This window comes from Phacochoerus africanus, chromosome 5, assembly GCF_016906955.1.
Source record: "Phacochoerus africanus isolate WHEZ1 chromosome 5, ROS_Pafr_v1, whole genome shotgun sequence".
NCBI lineage: Eukaryota > Metazoa > Chordata > Mammalia > Artiodactyla > Suidae > Phacochoerus > Phacochoerus africanus.
The window spans coordinates 27694474-27714472 of record NC_062548.1 but is presented as its reverse complement, the minus strand read 5'-3'; the positions used below and the strand labels follow the sequence as shown (position 1 = coordinate 27714472).

At 45.9% G+C, this 19999-nt stretch overlaps 1 protein-coding gene across 4 annotated transcripts in view; it reads right to left on the bottom strand.

The window, feature by feature from the left end:
* Positions 1-19999, bottom strand: part of CDR2 (cerebellar degeneration related protein 2) — a 44001-nt gene that overhangs the window by 19110 nt on the left and 4892 nt on the right. The window contains exons 1-2 of one of the 4 annotated variants that reach the window (XM_047780324.1): positions 17229-17641; positions 6315-6427 (exon numbers count right to left, since the gene is read on the bottom strand). In XM_047780324.1, coding sequence (XP_047636280.1) covers positions 6315-6427; positions 17229-17307 — 192 coding nt within the window. In that variant the 5' untranslated portion in view covers positions 17308-17641. Of the gene's footprint in view, positions 1-6314; positions 6428-11407; positions 11623-17228; positions 17642-19999 lie in introns of those variants that run through there. The other 3 variants (XM_047780320.1, XM_047780322.1, XM_047780321.1) reach the window with 3 other exon arrangements.

The window sequence follows — 19999 nt, the reverse complement described above, 5'->3', positions numbered from 1 at the left end:
CTTTTTGCTAGGACCGCTCCCGCAGCATATGGAGGTTCCCAGGCTAGGGGTCTAATCGGAGCTGTAGCCGCGGGCCTACACCACAGCCACAGCAACGCAGGATCCAAGCCACATCTGCGACCTACACCACAGCTCACGGCAACGCCAGATCCTTAACCCACTGAGCGAGGCCATGGATCAAACCCGAAACCTCATGGTTCCTAGTGGGATTCGTTAACCACTGAGCCATGACGGGAACTCCTGTGCCTTTTTCTGCATGTACTTTTTAAAAACGTTTACTTAAAAGAGGGGGGGGGGGGAAGACAAGATTTGAGTAAGAAAAGACCTTATAAAGGTTAGGGGGCTTCTGAAGGATATTAGGGTATAAGAGGCACATATTGCAAAGGTACCCTTCATTTGTTTGTTTAATTTTTCTTTTTTGGCCACCCCAAGGCATATGGAGTTTCCCGGCCAGGGGTCAGATCCAAGCTGCAGTTACAACCTATGCCAGCTGCAGCAATACCAGATCCTTTAACCCACTGTGCTGGGCTAGGGATCAAAGCTGAGTTCCAGGGCTGCAGAGATGCAACCGATCACGTTGCAGCACAGTGGGAACTTTGAGTAGAGAATTAAACTCTTTGGCTGCCTGGTTATTTTTATTTATTTATTTATTTATTTATTTTTGGTCTTTTTGCCATTTCTAGGGCTGTTCCTGCGGCATACGGAAGTTCCCAGGTTAGGGGTCGAATTGGAGCCGTAGCCACCGGCTTACGCCACAGCAACACAGGATCCAAGCCGCGTCTGCAACCTATACCACAGCTCACGGCAATGCCGGATCCTTAACCCACTGAGCAAGGCCAGGGATCGAACCCGCAACTGCATGGTTCCTAGTAGAATACGTTAACCACTGAGCCACAGCGGGAACCCCTGCCTGGTTATTTTTACAAGAGCTTCAGGCCGTCCTTGTTTTAGACTCAGAGAGAGACCTTGGAAGTCTGTTGGGACCTGCAAGTCAGCCTGGGCAGAGGTGGGAAGCTGGTCTGTGGGAGTCCCCTGGCTAGTAAGTGGGCTTAGCTAGAACTGCCTCTTCATTTCCCATTTCACCCCATTCCCATTGACTTTTAGGAAGCAACTTATTAAAAAAACAAAGAGGAAGTTCCCCTCGTGGCTCAGCAGGAACGAACCCGATTAGTATCCGTGAGGTTGTAGGTTTGATTCCGGGCCCCGCTCAGTGGGTTAAGGATCCATTGTTGCTGTGAGCTGTGGTGTAGGCTGCAGACTCAGCTCAGATCTGGCGTTTCGGTGGCTGTGGTGCAGGCCAGCAGCTGCAGCTCTAATTCGACACAGCTCTGATTTGACTGCCTAGGCTGGGAATCTCCATATGCTACAGGTATGGCCCTAAAAAGAAAAAAGAGAAAGAAAGAAAGAAAGCCAACCATAATGGCAGAGAAGAAATCTAAGGCAATGCTGTCCTTAGCCAAAAAACTGCTCTGGATAAAGAGTAAAATATTGAAGGCTACATTACATTAGATGGTGAAGTGTTATTTATAGATTTGGACGCTCTCAAAGATCTTTGGCTCTTTTTTCAGAATGGCAATGATCGGTTTTAACTGTTTAATCATCCTCAAAACCTCAGAAAAGAAAACAAAGGTAGAAAGACAAGTAACTTAGATTATAAAGTAATTGTGGTAGTTCCCTTTGTGGCTTGGGGGAAATGAATCTGACTAGCATCCATGAGGATGCAGGTTCAATCCCTGGCCTCGCTCAGTGGGTTAAGGATCCGGCATTGCCGTGAGCTATGGTGTAGGTCGCAGACGAGGCTCGGATCTGGCATTGCTGTAGCTCTGGCTTAGGCTGGAAGCTACAGCTCTGATTGGACCCCTAGGCTGGGAACCTCCATATGCCATGGGTGTGGCCCTAAAAAGATAAATAAATAAATAAGGCAATTGTGTTTGTAATCTCCCACACTAACAAACAGGCATCAGTCCCTAATTACAAAAATATTTGGACTTTTTTCATCTATACTTGGGAGATACACTAAAATAAATATCCGCTCTGTTATTCAGGTATAGGGATTTATAAGTGCCTTCGTAGGAAACATTAATACAGTGTATTAAGGCAGCTCGATACCAAAAACCCCCCCCAAAAACCCCATCAAAAATGGGCAGAAGATCTATGGAGCTCCTCATGGCTCAGTGGTTAACGAATCTGACTAGCATACATGAGGATGCAGGTTCGATCCCTGGCCTCGCTCAGTGGGTTAAGGATCCAGTGGTGCCATAAGCTGTGGTGTAGGTCCCAGACGTGGCTTGGACCCTGTGTTGCTGTGGCTGAGGTGTCAGTTGGCAGCTACAGCTCCAATTCAACCCCTAGCCTGGGAATCTCCATATGCCTCGGGAGAGGGCCTAAAAAAGCAAAAAAAAAAAAAAAAAATTATTGGATTTCCCTTCATGGCTCGGCGGAAATGAACCCGACTAGGATCCATGAGGCCTCACTCAGTGGGTTAAGGATCTGGCGTTGCTGTGGCTGTGGTGTAGGCCAGTAGCTACAGTCTGACTGGACCCCTAGCCTGGGAACCTCCATATGCTGTGGGTGTGGCCCTTAAAAGACAAAAAAAAGGGGGGGAGAGCAGAAGATCTAAAGAGACAATTCTCCAAAGAAGACATACAAATGGCCAAAAAACACATGAAAAGATGTTCAACATCACTCATTATTAGAAAAATGCAAATCAAAACCACCATGAGGTACCACCTTACACCAGCCAAAATGTCTGTCATCAAAAAGTCTACAAACAATAAATGCTGGGGAGTTCCTGTCCTGGCTCAGTGGTTTAACAAATCCAACTAGGAACCATGATGTTGCAGGATCGATCCCTGGCCTTGTTCAGTGGGTTAAGGATCCGGTGTTGCCATGAGCTGTGGTGTGGGTCGCAGATGGGTCTCGGATCCTGCGTTGCTGTGGCTCTGGCATAGGCCGGCGGCTACAGCTCTGATTAGACCCCTAGCCTGGGAACCTCCATGTGCCGCGGGTGCAGCCCTAAAAAGACAAAACAACAACAACAACAAAAAAACAATAAATGCTGGAGAGGGTGTGGAGAAACATTATTACACTGTTGGTGGGAATGTAAATTGGTGCAACCACTGTGCAAAATAATATGGAGATTCCTCAGAAAACTAAAAACACAACTACCATATAATCCAGCAATCCCAATTCTAGGTATACATCTAGGAAAAAACCATAAATCTAAAAGAAACATGCACCTCAGTGTTCACCGCAAGACTCTACAATAGCCAAGACATGGAAACAACCTAAATGTCCATCGACAGAGGAGTGGATAAAGAAGATGTGGTACACATACACAATGGAATATTACTCGGCCATGAAAAGGAAAGAAATAATGGCATTTGCAGCAACATGGATGGACCCAGAAATTATCATGCTACGTGAAGTCGGTCAGACAGTGAGATACAACATCATATGCTATCACTTACATGTGGAATCTAAAAAAAGGACACATGAATTTCTTCGCAGATCAGATATTGACTTACAGACTTTGAAGAACTTATGGTTTCCAAAGGAGACAAGATGGGGGGTAGGGGGGGATAGGCTGGGGGTTTGGGATGGAAATGCTATAAAATTGGGTTGTGATGATTGTTGTACAACTACAAATGTAGTAAAATTCATTAAAAGAATACAGTGTATCAAGGTGATGTTTCTACCCAATAGAAAGAAATGCACCTCACAGTATGTGAGAGTCTTCATGTATAAGCCCTAGGACGACTGAGATCTTCCAATGAGTTTAAGAACAAAGTCTATGAAACAAAATCAGAATGAGTTCCTTGACCACATATGACATTTGGCTAGTTTAATGGTTTAAAAATGTCTGGTTTTCCTGCATGTTTAGGTTTCTGACAAATTCTAAAAGCAATAAATTCAGTTTTGGGTATGGCATGTTCTATGCTCTTTTGATAGAGAACGATAGCTGGTCACTTCAATATCATCACAATTCTAGGAAAGATACACTTCACTATATAATTATAAAAGTATACCTCAGTCACATCATTGGCTGAATTTGTAAATCCTGAATCCTGACGGGGGGTGGGGGGGTGGGAATCTATTGTATGTACCTTTTTTTTTTTTTTTTTTGGCTGCACCCACAGCATGTGGAGGTTCCCAGGCCAGGGACTGAACCTGAGCCACAGCAGTGACAACGTAAAATCCTAAACCTGCTGCACCACAAGGGAACTCTTATTCTGTGTATCTTAATTATGGCTTTGTGTAAAATTAAGGATACTGAAATGATACATTAAGTATCTTAGTTTTAATGACAGGTTTATTTGTATTCAAAAACTGAAATCTGTGTAATTTTGGATGGTGTTTTTCTACTTCTTTGCATTTCCAGAACCTGGTTCAGTATATAGTCAGAACTCAGTAAGTTCTTTTTTTTTTTTCCCCTTTCCTTTTTAGGGACACACTGGTGGCATATGGAAGTTCCCAGGCTAGGTGTCGAATCGGACACCTTAGCCACAGCAACAAGGGATCCAAGCCGTGTCTGTGGCCTACACCACAGCTCACAGCAAGCGAGGCCAGGATTTGGACTCGCCTCCTCATGGATACTAGTCAGATTTGTTTCCACTGTGCTACAATGGGAACTCCCAGTACGTTCTGACCATGATGCATGGCTTCTACGTTCTAAGGCCTTTTATATTTTTTTTTGGCACAAAGACACAAAAGTCCTGGTGCCACTGTACCAATTTGAGGGGAGAGAGTTGTACTTTAAGTGCAAGGCTCTTTTCGGGGTACACGGGGAGTCTGGTGCACGACATGTTCTAATGGGACAATTGTCTAGTTAATATCCATCGCGATCATCTTGTGTGTGTGGCCTATACATAACGGGGTTACTTTAATGAGACCTGAATCTAGCATCTCTCATTTTAGTTGGTTAGACTAGGGAAAAAGGAGTATTTTAATTTTTAAAATCTACTAAAAATGTCAATAAATCAAGATCACAGCAGGGAGAAAGAAACAGCTCTTTTATGATTACTTCTTTGAAAACAGGTACTACCATTTAAAATTTTTTCATCCCTCATGGACTTGGGAGAATAGACTTGGGGTTGCCAAGGGGGAGGGGGCAGGGGGCGGGAGGGGGAGGGACGGGGAGTTCGGGGTTAATAGATGCAAACGACTGCCTGTGGAGGGGATAAGCAGTGAGATCCTGCTGTATAGCACTGGGAACTATAGCCAGTCACTTGCGATGGAACATGATGGAGGATAATGTGAGAAAAAGCATATACATATGGCTGAGTCACTTTGCTGTACAGGAGAAATTGACAGAACAGTGTAAGTCAACTATAATGAATAAAATAAAAGTCTTAAATAAAATAAAAATTTTGCATCAAATTTAGGACAGTGTTTGCTGAGGGGAGGGCATGCAACCGAGGAGGGGTTATAGAGGGAGCCTTCACAGTGCTTAAGTGGATCCTTTTTTCAAGCCGGGTGAGTGTTCACGGTATTATTCTCTTGTACCTCTTTGCATAGCTTCACTTTTGCACAATTCATTTTTTTTTTTTTTTCTGGGCAGCACACATACGGAGTTCCCAGGCCAGGGATCAGATCTAAGCCACAGGTGGGACCTAAGCTACAGATGCAGCAAAGCCGGGTCCTTCAACACCCAGTGCCGACCAGGGATCGAACCTGCGTCCTGGTGCTTCAGAGACACTGAGAATCCCATTGCACCTTGGCAGGAACGCCATGATTCATTTTTTTTTTTTTTAAAGAAAAAAGTGAAAAATTATGTATAATATTCACAGCTTTCTTTTGTTTCACATACTGGACCACTTACATCCAGGACACTTCACCCAGGGTGAAGAGAGAGATTTCTCTCATCATAGCAGATTTTATGTGTTGAGAAAGATTAGAGAAAGTAAAAATCAACCTCCACACCTTCCCAATGTTTTTTTTTTTCTTTTAGGGCCACACCCACGGCATATTGGAAGTTCCCAGACTAGGGATGGAAACGGAGCTACAGCTGCTCGCCTACACCACAGCCACAGCAACACGTCTAACACCTACACCACAGCTCATGGCAATGCCCGATCCTGAACCCACTGAGCGAGGCCAGGGACCGAACCTGCATCCTCATGGATACTACTCGGGTTCGTTAACCACTGAGCCACAAAGGGAACTCCTTCCAATGGTTCTTTATTCTCAAAAAAGTCTCTTATGCAATGTTAAACATTGCTCTTAATTGCAAATGTTATTTCAGTGGAACAGGATTGGTACAACGGCAGCGACATGCCACACCCCAAAGGCGACTCTCCCGGCTGAGTAAATACCTCGATTTCCTGTAACTGCTCCTGATTGGTTGTGTACATCTGCTGAAGAGAATCCTCCAACTCTGTGTTCCGATCCAGCAAGGTCTTCCCAAGCTCAGCCGCAAGCTGGAGATCTAGCACAACAGGTAAAGCTCAGAAAAGCGCAAATGATTCCACTTCAACATCTTATATAACCCAGTTCTTAAAATAAGAATGAACCAAGACCCAACCTAACATATAAAGTTGAAGTCAGATCCCAGAGGAAGGTGGAAATGGCACAGAAGGAAACCTGGGTTCTACTCAAAATTCAGCTGAATTGGGGCCTTTCACCAGGTAACGTACTGGGTACCCTCTCTTGTTAAGACGTGAAGGACGGAGATCTACTTTCTGGAGGTGCAGTCATTAGTTTAGCAAGGATCGTTCAGCACTGTGATGCCTAAGATCATAATTATTTGCTCACGGACTGGACTTAATCATGTGATGGTTGTCTACTTTTCTGGATGGACGGTTAAGCCAAAGTAGTCTTTCCACATTCTCTAAAGTTCCCATGAATCTGACAGCTGTGAGAGCAACGCTCAAAGCAAAGTGTGTTCTGGAGTTCCCGTCGAGGCACAGTGGAAAAGAATCCAACTAGGAACTAGGAGATTGCAGGTTCAATCCCTGGCCTCGCTCAGTGGGTGAAGGATCCGGCATTGCTGTGGCTGTGGTGTAGGCCGGTGGCTACAGCTCCAATCGGACCCCTAGCCTGGGAACCTCCATGTGCTGTGGAGCGGCCCTAAAAGGCAAAAAAAAAAAAAAAAAAAGGAAGCAAGAAAGCAAAGTGTGTTGTGTTGTGATAGGTCCTGGCCTCCTAAAGGGACTAAATGTTTAGTCAAGAAAAGGGAAAAAACATCAGTGATGAGAACACTGCCTCTGATCTCTCTCATTTTTCTTCCCGTTTCTCTCCATGCCCTTCTCCAGGATGAACAAACCAGATGCGTAGAGCAACAGTAGTTTGTGTGGTAACTCAGGTCATAGCTTATACTTTCATTTAACACAGAACCATGTCTATTTAAACCTCATTTTTCAATGCTCTCTTCATAGGCATATATGCACCTAAGACAGGATTTGTATTATATACAATCCTAGAAATAAAAATTTAGTGACACAAAAAGGGACAACAGGAGTTCCCATCGTGGCTCAGCGGTTGAGGAACCCCACTAGTATCCATGAGGATGTAGGTTCGATCCCTGGCCTTGGTCAGTGGGTTAAGGATCCGGCGTTGCCGTGAGCTGTGGTGTAGGTCGAAGATGGGGCTCAGGTCCCACGTTGCTGTGGCTGTGGTATAGGCTGGCAGCTGTAGCTCTGACTGGACCCCTAGCCTGGGAACCTCCATATGCTGCAAGTGTGGCCCTTAAAAGACAAAAGATAAAAACAAACAAACAAAAAAACTAAAACGTGTAGGGGGGTGACAACAGTTCTAATATAGGTAACTAAACACTTTTACTTGCATAGTAAATGTCACAGAGCCGTCTTTTGATATAGTGGGAAATGCCCTGAATGCAATCTGGGTCTTGTCTCGACTGCCATTTTACCAGGTGAACCCTTTGAATATAATGACTTTATTTATTTTTGCTTTTTAGGGCCGTACCTGCAGCGTATGAAAGTTCCTGGGCCAGGGGTCAAATTGGAGCTGCAGCTGAAGCCTACACCACAGCCACAGCCACAGCGGATCCTTAACCCACTGAGTGAGGCCAGGGATCCTCCCAGAGATAACATCGGGTCCTGACCGGGAACTCCCAAAAGCCCTGCTTTCTTAACTCCCCCACATCAAGAGGAGACGTCAGACAGCAAATAAGGAAACTTGCAAACTGTGAGAAACACTAGTCGTCCACACAGTCAATGACATCAGACATGGTTCTGGGCACTGCGGATATAAGAATAAACTCAGCTAAAAAATGCTCTGCTCTCATGGTGCTTATCCCCTACTGGGAAGAAAAAGAGCAGGACAAAATACACACTAAGCAGCAACAAGTGCTCGAGAGAAAAAAAACAAAGCACGGAAGGCAGCAGGAAGAGTGTGGGTGTGGCAGGTTGAAATTTAAGAACAAGAGACAAGGGTGGCTCAAGAATCAAAGGAAGTGGATGAATGACCCAGGTAGATCTATTCAGGGGACCAGCCTTCTAGGCACAGGCAAAACAAGAGCAAAGACCCTGGGAGGACATATGACTGGAATTAATGAGGAGGTCAAGGTGGCTCAAGCAGAGTGTGAGTGAGTGTGAGAGTGTGTGAATGAGTGTGTGTTGGCCTGGGGCAGTAGGAGACAAAGAGGGGCTCCAAGGTTGGCCAGCTTGTCAGGACCTGAGGTCAAGAATTGACTTTTAGAGCTCTCGTCGTGGCTCAGTGGAAACAAATCTGACTAGCATCCATGAGGACGCAGGTTCGATCCCCAGCCTCGCTCCGTGGGTTAAGGTGTTGCTGTGAGCTGGGGCGTAGGACATGGGTTTCAGCTCCAATTCGACCCCTAGCCCAGGAACCTCCATAGGCCATGGGCGTGGCCCTAAAAAGACAAAAAGAAAAAAAAGAATTGGTTTTCAGGTTTTCACTCTGAGTGAAATGGAACCTAGTGAAGACTTTTGACAGGACCACCCCGGCGGTTGTGTAAACAGACTGAAAGGGAAGACGGTGGCATTGGGGTGACAGGATGTTGCAGTCATCTGGGTGAGAGATGATGGTGGCTTAGCCTAGAGCAGCAGAGATGGAAAGAAGTACAGGATTCTGACTATGTTTTGAAAGTGGAGCTGGAAGGATGGTTATGATTAACACATATTGATATGGGACATGGTGTGTGAGAAAGAAAAGAAACCTCTGGGTTTGGGGAGAATGCACAAAGGATCTATTTTATTTTATTTTTTATTATAGTTGATTTACAATGTTCTGTCAATTTTGGCTGTAAAGTGAGCCAGTTTTATGTGTGTGTGTGTGTGTATTCTTTTTCTCACATTATCCTCCAACAAAGGATCTATTTTATTTTATTTTATTTTTTGGTCTTTTTGCCTTTTGAGGGCTGCACCCGCAGCATATAGAGGTTCCCAGGCTAGGGGTCCAATCAGAGCTGCAGCTGCCGGCCTGCACCACAGCCACAGCAATGCAGGATCCGAGCCTCCATCTGGGACCTATACCACAGCTCATGGCAACACTGGATCCTTCACCCACTGAGTGAGGCCAGGGATCGAACCTACAACCTCATGGCTCCTAGTCAGATTTGTTAACCACTGAGCCATGACGGGAACTCCAAAGGATCTATTTTAGAAAGGGAGGTCTCTGAGGAGACGTGACAGCTAGAGCTTGAAGGATGAGGACCTCACCATGAGAAAGGCAGGCAGAGGCCCAGAGGCAGGAGAGAACCTGGCACACTCTATAGCCTGACACAGAGCCAGTGTGAGTGGCGTGAGGGAGGCTGGAGAAGCAGGCAGGGATTGAGTCATGCACAGTTTAACAGGCCATGGTAAAGAGAATGCATTCTTCTTCTTTTTTTTTTTTTTTTGGCAGCCCTGCAGCATGTGGAGTTCCCAGGCCAGGGATCAGATCCGAGCCCCAGTTGTGACCTACAGATTCTCTAACCCACACTGCCAGGCCGAGGCTTGAACCTGCATCCTGGTGCTGCAGAAATGCCACTGATCCCTTTGAGCCACAGTGGGAACTCCAAGACAATCTGAATTTTATTTTACCTATGATGTAAAGTCATTTCACTTAGTGTGGAAAAATATACTTATTATGAAAACAGGGACCCTCACCACATGTGAATTGTAAAAAATGTTTAGAGGTTAACAAATAAGGTTTAACCTGTATTCATTATGACCTAGATATTAAAACCTAACCTAGAACATGACACTGTAAATCAACTATATATATTTTTTTCTTTTTATGGCCACACCTGAAGCACGTGGAGGTTCCCAGGCTAGGGGTCCAATCGGAACTGCAGCTGCCGGCCTACACCACAGCCACAGCAACCCGGGATCCGAGTCACATCTGCAGCCTACATCACAGTCCATGGCAACACCAGATCCTTACCTCACTGAGCAAGGCTAGGGATGGAACCCACATCCTCGTGGATACTAGTCAGATTCGTTTCTGCTACGCCAATGGGAACTCCCTAAATCAACTATATTTTAATTTAATTTAATTTAATTTGTTGGTCTTTTTTTTTTTTTGCCTTTTCTAGGGCCACTTCCCATGGCATATGGAGGTTCCCAGGCTAGGGGTCTAATCGGAGCTGTAGCCACCAGCCTCCACCAGAGCCACAGCAACGCAGGATCCGAGCCGTGTCTGCGACCTACACCACAGCTCCCGGCAATGTCGGATCCTTAACCCACTGAGAAGGCCAGGGATCGAACCTACAATCTCATGGTTCCTAGTTGGATTCGTTAACCACTGCGCCACGACGGGAACTCCACTATATTTTAACTTTAAAAAAAAAAAAAAAAAGATTGATAGGAAAAAAAACCCTTAACCTAGAATTAGTGGTAACGGGAAAGCAACAACTTTTGCTACCTGGCACTGTCCGTTTGAGAGTATAATTAGCATTGTACTTGGTTAGTTTCTCCTGAGAAAACAAAGCAGCAAAATCCACCACATACCACTCTAGCTCATTTCAAAACATTTTACACCCTTTGAAAATAAAACAGAATGCTGTTGGTAGAGAGCTGTTAAGATACATTCTTTTGTGATTTACATATTAACAATGTCTATTAATGTACCTAAGGTTTTGGATACCAAGGCTATGAAATAACTGCCTGTATTCACAAGACAGAGAACCCTTGCCAACTGCGCAAAGCATTTAAGAGACATTAATTTTTTTTCTTTCTTTTTTTTTTTTTGGCAGAGCCCGTAGCGTGTTCCCCAGGCAGGGATCAAGCCTGCAGCAACAAACAGCGGTGACAACACTGAATCCTTAACCGCTGTGCCACGAGGGAACTCCAAGGGACATTCATTTTTATATCTTTTCAAGGTAGTTAGCCCACATTTTCCACCAAGAAGCACAAAGATGCTAAGCGGCCTGACAAAATCTAGGTGGTGAGTCAAAAGCAAAAGAGAAAACACTGTCCACAGATGTCAACGTTCCCCCACTCACGATTCTCTATGATCCATGTGCCCACAGTTTTAAGTCTATGGGCTGCTTTGCGATGTCCACACATTTCTTTGCTTAAGGTGGAGGTTTCACATTCTCCTTCCTAGTTGAGGTAGTTTATCTTTCACGCGTTTTCGCAGATGGCAAGGGGAAATTAGAGCTGAGCTCAGCTACTGCCTGAGCTGCCAGGGAAAACACATACAACCCCAGGCAAGTTAATATCTTGTTTTTACTAAGGGCAAAAGGAACTACGTGGGGCTGAGATGTTCCGGAAATAATTATTTTGTACTCACAGGCTGTGTAACATGTATACACAGCCCCGAGTAGGAGCCATCACGCTGAATTATTAAGGACAAAGCATGTAAACATCACCTAGACATCACTCAAGTCTCTCCTGGCCTCCGATAAAGTGGTGAGTAATCCCTCCCTGGGAAGGACCAGAGACTCACCAAAGATATTCTTTCTTTTTTTCTTTTTTTTTGTATTTTTAGGGCTGTGCCTGCAGCATATGGAGGCTCCCAGGCTAGGGGTCTTGAATGGGAGCTGCAGCTGCCGGCCTACACCAGAGCCACAGCAACAGGGGATCCGAGCCGCATCTGCAACCTACACCACAGCTCACAGCAACGTTGGATCCTTTAACCCACTGAGCGAGGCCAGGGATCGAACCTGCATTCTCATGGGTACGAATCAGATTTGTTTCCACTGAGCCACGACAGGAACTCCCTCACCAAAGATATTCTTAACTAGCTGATCCCAGGAGTTCCCTCCATGGCTCAGCGGTAATGGACCTGACTCGGATCCATGAGGATTCAGGTTCAATCCCTGGCCCCACTCAGTGGGTTAAGGAGCTGGTGTCGCCAGGAGCTATGGTGTAGGCCAGCAGCTGTAGCTTCCATTCGACCCCTAGTGTGGGAACTTCTACAAACCTCAGGTGCAGCCCTAAAAAGCAAAAACAAACAAAAAACGCTGAGCCCCAGAAGCCAGACTAACTTGAGACTATCGTCAACTACTTTCATACACTTAGGAAACTACCTATGCTACTTAATACTTTCCTGCTCCTGCTGCTGCACAAAGAGATGCCGAATATAGCACTCTTCCGGAAAACAGCAAACAGAAGAATCTGAGACTTGTCCTGATCGCAATCCTTATTTCCAGTTAAACTAAGCCCAGCCTGGCTCAGTAACCTGAAGTCTCAGCCTCCTACATATTTCATAGGATGTTTAAGGATAGAATTCGGGCAAAACAAGTCTCAACTACAAGAAAGCATCTGTGAAGTCACACTGTATAATAGGATATTACTTCATCTGTTAGTTTAAAGACAAGAGTCTTTTTTGGTCTTAAAAAAAAAAAACAAAAAAAACCCAACGCTCACTTCCTGTTGTGTAGCATCTGGCTTCCATAACCAAAAGGAGCCCAAACCTGGCAGTAAGCCCAAGAAGGTTTTTTAAATAACTAGGGGGGGAATTGGAGAATATTCAATGTCCTTTATTTATATTTTTAATTAACACACCAAAGAAAAGGAAACAATATCGTTTTGAAGCCTTATGCACCTGTTTAACTCACTTTGCAAAAAGGATTTTCATTAAGAGATTGTCTTTCCTAAATCCTAGTGAACCGGCATAGGCAGTCACTAAAAATACCACAGATTTACTGCAGGCTTGAGAACTGCAACCTTTCAATACCTTCATGTTTAATATTCTTCTGTTAATCAGTCTTTGCAAGTGATGACAGTCTATTTTAACAGTGTGAACTGTTAACTTCAAACCGATACTCTACTCAGCCCTGTGCCTTCGGCAAGAAATTAGCGCTAGCAGTCAAGAGATTTTTTTTTTTTTAAAGATCTTCCTTCCAGAATTCTGAAATCTTTATATTCATTCCACTGCTATTACCTTTCTCTTATTTTACTTTGGTGTTTTCAAAAACCCAAGGACATCGTATTCCCATGTTAGCTGGAGTGTCCAGCAGTAATCCAATAACGTTAAGGCTGAAAGCTTTTGCTGTTACAAAACCAAATGCGTCATTTGGTGAGGCTTCAGTGTAACTCCTGTTGCCAACGTTACTATAATTGGGAAAGCAAAAAACCCGGAATATAAACATCCAGAAAAATGATGGTGTCAGTTTTAATGACCCTCCAGACAGTGATTCAGCAAATTAGTTGCTCACATGGAACAAACGTACTCATCTTGAAAAGAAATAGCAGACTTAGGATGCATTTAAACTAAGACTTCATCTGCTGAACCACAGAGCAGAAACCCGAATCCTTATTTGAAGCTTGCACAGCTCACCAAAGGACAATTATAACAGCAGCTCTTCCAAAAGAAAACCCAGTCTCTGAAGTCTTTCCACCTTGTTCTCTGGGACACATTTCAAAGCAGGCACCATCATTACCTGCACAGGAGGCTCCTGCTGTCCCAGAAAGGATCTGACCCACAAGAGATCATTGTCAGTATTCTTACTGCGCCAACTTAGCCCTCTGACAAAAGGCGGTCTCATCATCAAAGCGTTTTGGAAAAGCAAAGGATTTTCTCCTTCTGCCTGCACACAGCTTTGCAGGTTTCCAACAAGGTAATGGTAAACCAGAGCCTTCTGAGGTTAGAAGCTTTCAGTAATTTTACTTTATTTTATTATTATTATTTTTTTGTCTTTTTGCTATTTCTAGGGCCGTTCCCGTGGCATACAGAGGTTTCCAGGCTAGGGGTCGAATCGGAGCTGTAGCCACCGGCCTACGCCAGAGCCACAGCAACGTGGGATCCAAGCCGAGTCTGCAACCCACACCACAGCTCACGGCAACGCTGGCCCCTTAACCCACTGAGCAAGGCCTGGGATCGAACCCACAACCTCATGGTTCCCAGTCGGATTTGTTAACCACTGCGCCACGATGGGAACTCCAATCCAGTCTATTTAAATGATGCCTCCATGTGCGAAAGGGAAGAAAACACTGTAGTTCTATGACTTTGAGAACAGGATCTTAGCAGTTTCAGCAGCTCTCTCCAAACATGGCTCTCTCCGGAAAATTAACAATGAAGATGTTAAAAAAGGGACAGATGTGTGCACTGCATAAAATCCCACTAGATCTGCTTCTCCAACTGTTGAAGACGTCAGACCTGCTCCCAAACTTGATTCAGCAGCAAGTATCTAGGGAGGGGCCACCCTGCCAGGCTGTGTGGTGGGCACACACCAGGAGGCAGCAGCATCTCTACTCAAGAGATTCCTAGATGGTCCACTTCATGAGTAGGATCCTGTCTACACTACTGTGTGGACAGACTCTGTGGCTCCACTGCCTAGATGACACAGAGCAGATAACAAAAAGCTTTGAGAAATTAACAAATTAAAAAAATCCGTGAGAGGGATGGACTGGGGGTTTGGGATTGGCATATGCACACAGAGGTATATGGACTGATTGGCCAGTGGGGACCTGCCGGATAGCACAGAGAACTCCGCCTGATATTCCGTACTAATCTATGTGGGAAAAGAATCTGAAAGAGAATGAAAACGTGTGTATATGTATAACTGAATCTCTTTTTTTTGCAGCAGAAATGATCACAAACTTGTAAATCGACTATACGGAAATAAAACTTTTAAACATGGGAAAAAAACCCAAAAAACAACAGTGGGGGAAAGAAATCAGCTGGAAGTTTAGGATTTCTCTAACATATAACTTATTGAAATTGGAACAAAGATATCCTTCTGTTCACATGGCAGCCTTCATTCTTCTCCAGGCCGTATTCACAGTTGGGACTGTTGGAATTTCACATTTATTCCTGCCCCACACACTTGGTTATGACATAGAGGGTTATGTCAAAGTCCACTGTGGTAACAGATGTAAACGTCCTTTGAAAAGCATCGAACAAATTCCAAACGCAAACTGGCACTGAGGAAGTTTGGACCTGTGCCCTTTAGGGTTTCACTGAACTTGAACATCTGATGACTTCGTTTTGATCAGAGGTTAAAGAGTGTTGCATCGCACCCCAAAATGTGGCATCTGCTTCTCAGCAGACTGAAGTATGACAATCAGCTGTTCCTAACGACCTCCCACAAGGGGAAAGGGCAGTGTGGGCTAAGGCACCTGAGAGAAGAGAGCCATGAAAACAGGGATCTTGTTTGAGTGTCGGGATGAGCTTCTACTACCTGCTAAGTATTATGCTAGATTCAAACCAACCAACCAACCAACCTAACAGCCTGTACAGATCTACGCCTTCTAAACACAGTAAAAAAATACTTAGCTTTGATTACAGGATGAACTGCTAAATGTATTAAAGGGGAATGTTGCAAGTGCACAGTTGGTTGCCTCATAAATCCTGGAGAAAGTATCAAACTAGGCCATCAATCCTTAGGGGGAATTCTGAAAACAGGTTAAAATGTAAGACAAATGTGCCTTGTGGACCTTGTGGATATGATGGCAAATACGGCATGCACTGCAGCCACTGAAGAGCTTCTTCGACTATATAAGCATAAAGGTGAACTCCTGCGACTGTCCACTCCATACTGATGTAAGAAATTATCTACCCCCTCCCAAAGAGCTCCTTATGTTCCTTTTCTAAGTATGAGTCATTTAAGCCCATATTCCCCAGCCCCCAAGTTCAATGGTTAGCATGAGCAAACAATCACGGTCATTTAATAGTCAACTACATGAGGTGTTAATTTTTTGTGCCAGTTTAGAGCTGAAAAAGCTGATGTGCACAGCATTGCTGAAACAGAAGAGGTCTGGAGAAAAAAACAAAAAAACAAAAAACCCACAACTCCTGAGGATTATTCAGTATCCAGGATGAGGGCTGAGAAAGTTTGCTTTGGAGTTTGGAGCGGAACCCTAGCTCCCCCAACAGCAGTACTCAGTACTTCTATGCCACAGCATTGCCCTATGAAACGAGTGAGCACCTGTGTGAAGGGGCCTGTTAGCGTCTGGCACACCAACAGCTTCTCCAGTTGCAAGTCCCTGCTATTAAGAGGCAAAAAACTGGGGTGGCACTGGCTCCAAAGTGAAGGCCCCTCTAAGGTTTTTCTCTGGAGACAAGAAATCCAAGACAGGCCAGGGCCTGTTTTAAACGAACACCTGTTTTTAACTAGAAAGCAAGGGTGCAAAGTGAAGGAAGGGGAATACCGCTGAAGTGCCCTCAAGTCATTTCCCTTGCATCTGGTGAACACAAGCAAAAATTTTCCCGCAACTGAAAAAGCTGTAAAACAGGTGGTGAAGAGATAAGGTTTGGGCAGAGGCTACGACGACTCCCCAGTCTGAGTGTGTGGCTTCATAAATACGTGCTCCCCCACTTAATCTGGAGGAAGGCACTTGGCAGCGTTAGTCTCCGCTTTCCCCAACTGGAAAATGGGGATAACACAAGTTACTCTCTCGCGGAGTTATGGTGCCCATAGAATGTGTGAAAAGGGCTAGACAAGGTTCCTGCCACCTGCAGCAGCTCGCACTTGGCACCGACTGTGTTTTCTCCCGGAGGCGGAGAGGCAGCGGGGGCCCCCGAGCCCGGCAAGAGCCCCCCTCTCTGCTCCGAGTAATGCCGTGGGGATTAAATCAGTTAATCTGGGGAGAGAGCGTCAAACGGTGCCTGGCGCCCAGCTAGCACTCCACACGCAGGAGGGGTGATGATGGTGATGCTGATATTGGTACCTGCGCAGAAGCCCGAGTCCCGCGCAGCGCAGTTCCCCGGGGCGGGATGGGCAGGCGCGACAGCCCTAACACCAGGTGAGCGCCAGACCTTCCCTGCACTTGGCATCTGTTGGCCCCGAGAAAAAGCAACTTTTTAAGTTTCGCGGCGGGAGAAGCCGTGAGCCGGCGGCGCCCTGGCCAGGCCCCGCCAGGCGACCGCGCCCTCACCTTGCTGGAGGTCCTGGTGGTCGTACCACGGCTCATCCTCCTTCATCTCAAACTCCTCCACCAGGTTTTCCGCCAGCATCTCGGCCGGCTTTTCCGGGGGCAGCGGCCCCCGCCGCCGCCGCCGGCCCGCCTCAGCCGCTGCCCCGGGCTCTCCGCCGGCCCCTCCGCCCTCGGCCAGAGCCGCCCTCAGGCGGGACGCGCCGCCGCCCTGGCTCTGCCGCGCAGCCCGACCACAGCTAGCCGCCGCTGCCGCCGCGGGGCGGCTCGCAGCGGAAGCCTCGGACCGGCTTTCCGACTCGCCTCGCGCAGCCCAGAAAGTCCCAACGGCCAGCGCCCAGGCGCTAGCGCCCCGGCCGGCGCCCAGAGCCGACTCCTCAAGCCGCAGCCCGGCCCAACGTGGCACTTTGGCAGAACCCTCCCCGATCTGGGCTGCGATTCAAACCCCCGGCGGCGCCTCAGCCAATCGCGAGAGGGATGTCGGCCGAGCGGCAGCAACATCGTCCAATCCCGTCTCACTGCAGTCCCGCGGTTCGCCGGGTTTCAAGGGCGAGCAGCCAATGGAAACTCCAGGGGAAACAAAGAAGGCGGGAAAAGGGAAAGGGGTGCGGCCGAAGGTCCCGCCCCTCTCTGCTTTGAGTAGCTACTGGGCGTATTCGCGTTACACAGGTGTGGATGTGGCGGCCTCAGTGGCCACTGTGGTGGGTGTCGGGCGCGCTGGCCAGTGGACTGGCTGCGTGGCCGTGAGGGGCGGGAGTCTGGCCTCGGAGCATAAGGCAGTTGCTGGCAGGCGGCGTGAAGGGTTCTGGGATCCTGAGATCCGCTGTCCCGCCGGCCCCTACTGGTCTTTTCACGCCCGGATTTGGTCTCCCCTACGCAGAGAAATTGAGGGTCGGTCGAAAGTTTAGGGCTGTTAGCTATTTTCTCCTTGATATCTGAATACAATCAGCTGAGAATTGTACTCACTCCCCTGAAACGGTGAGCCTCAGACCCACTTGAGTATCTGGGGACAAACAGGAACCGGTGCAGTTGACGGTAACTTAGCCTTAAAAAAAAAAAAAAAAAATTGCAGGCATTTTTGCATACTTTTTAAAAGATTTCACAGATCACAGGAATCTGGAGTCATAATGTTAACACCTGCAGAGAATGCAGTCGAAGCACTAGATGGCCAGCAGAGCAGTGAACACTCGTCTCCAAAGACAATAGCAAAATAAGTAACTGCCCGTAGGTTGTGGATTTCACCAGCATTGTGCAGACAAAACACAGAAATTTTAAAATAGGGTTACAGACCAGAAGGTCAGTGTTCTCAGCCTTGATGTAAAGGTAATGCACAGCTGACAGACAACGGTGCTGTCTCTTAAAGTAGAATGCCCACTAATAAACGTAGAAGAAATTACGGTGTTAGAAGTAATAAAAGCAGAAATGGTAAACCGACAAATTCTGTTCTTCTGAAGCCAAATATGCTAAAAGGTAAAATGTTACTGATAAATTTTTTATTGCTAGGCTAAGACAGAAGCTAGGTTGCGTGTCTAGCCTGTACTGCTCTAGTTGTCAATATTCTGGTAGAGAAATTAGTCTGGAGCCGAAAGAAAATAATCACACCCAACTATCTTTTTTTTTTTCTTTGCTTTTTAAAAAATTTATTTATTTATTTTGTCTTTTTAGGGCTGCACCCATGGCATATGGAGGTTCCCAGGCTGGGGGTCAAATCGGAGCTGTAGCTTCGATCTACACAGCTGATGGCAATGCTGGATACTTAACTCCCTGAGGGAGGCCAGGGATCAAACCTGTGTCCTCATGGTTGCTAATGAGATTCGTTAACAACTGAGCCACCGCAGGAACTCCAAACTCAGCTATCTTAATTTAAAAGTCACTACGGATAGAGCTCTTTGGAAAGAGAGATGATTGGATTTAGGATTTGTGGATGGTGATTTGTGGAAGCTGAAGGGGCAGAAACATGTCTCTGATCTCTAAGAGACAGCTTTTTAGTCTCTAATCTGCAAGACTGAAAGTGCTGACTTTTTCCTCCATGGCAGAAGCTTGTTTTGACTCCAAATCAAATGGGAAAGTGCATCGAAACGCTCTTTTACAGTCTTCAAAAATCAACAAGAAACGTAACAACAATGAAATTCAAGAATGATCTGGAGATAAAAGTTACTGATGATTTAAAATGGCATGGCAAGAAAACCCCAATACAATCCCCCCCAAACCCAAATATAACAACAATAAACTCAGCCTTTTTGTATTATGAGTTGTTTCATTTTTCCTTCTTGGCCACACCCCAGCACGTGGAGGTTCTGGGGCCAGGGATCCAACCTAACCACAGCTGTGACAAAGCCGAGGCCACCAGGGAACCCTATAGGTTCTTTTTAAGGACACTATTTGGGGAAACTTCCCTCTCACCTGAAAAAGCTTGAACAAAAATTGCCTTGAACAAGAAAATTAGCTTTTAATGCTAAAAGCCTAGCTTTGGAGGGGTCTCCCTCATTCTTGTAGAGTCATAGCTGAAAAGCAATCATCAGTTGCCTCTTCAGCAATATTATTTGGTTTTGTAATTGGTTAGTGAATAACAACTGAAGTCGATTCTAAAAGGAGGGTTTGGGGTTTTCATTTAATAATTCATGCATATTTAGTGCATCTACCTGCTCAGCCTAATTGTTCCCCTATTTTGCTACATTTATTTATTTATTTGTTTGTTTATCTTTTTAGGGCCGTACCCTCGGCGTATGGACGTTCCCAGGCTAAGGGCCAAATTGGAGTTGTAGCTCCTGGCC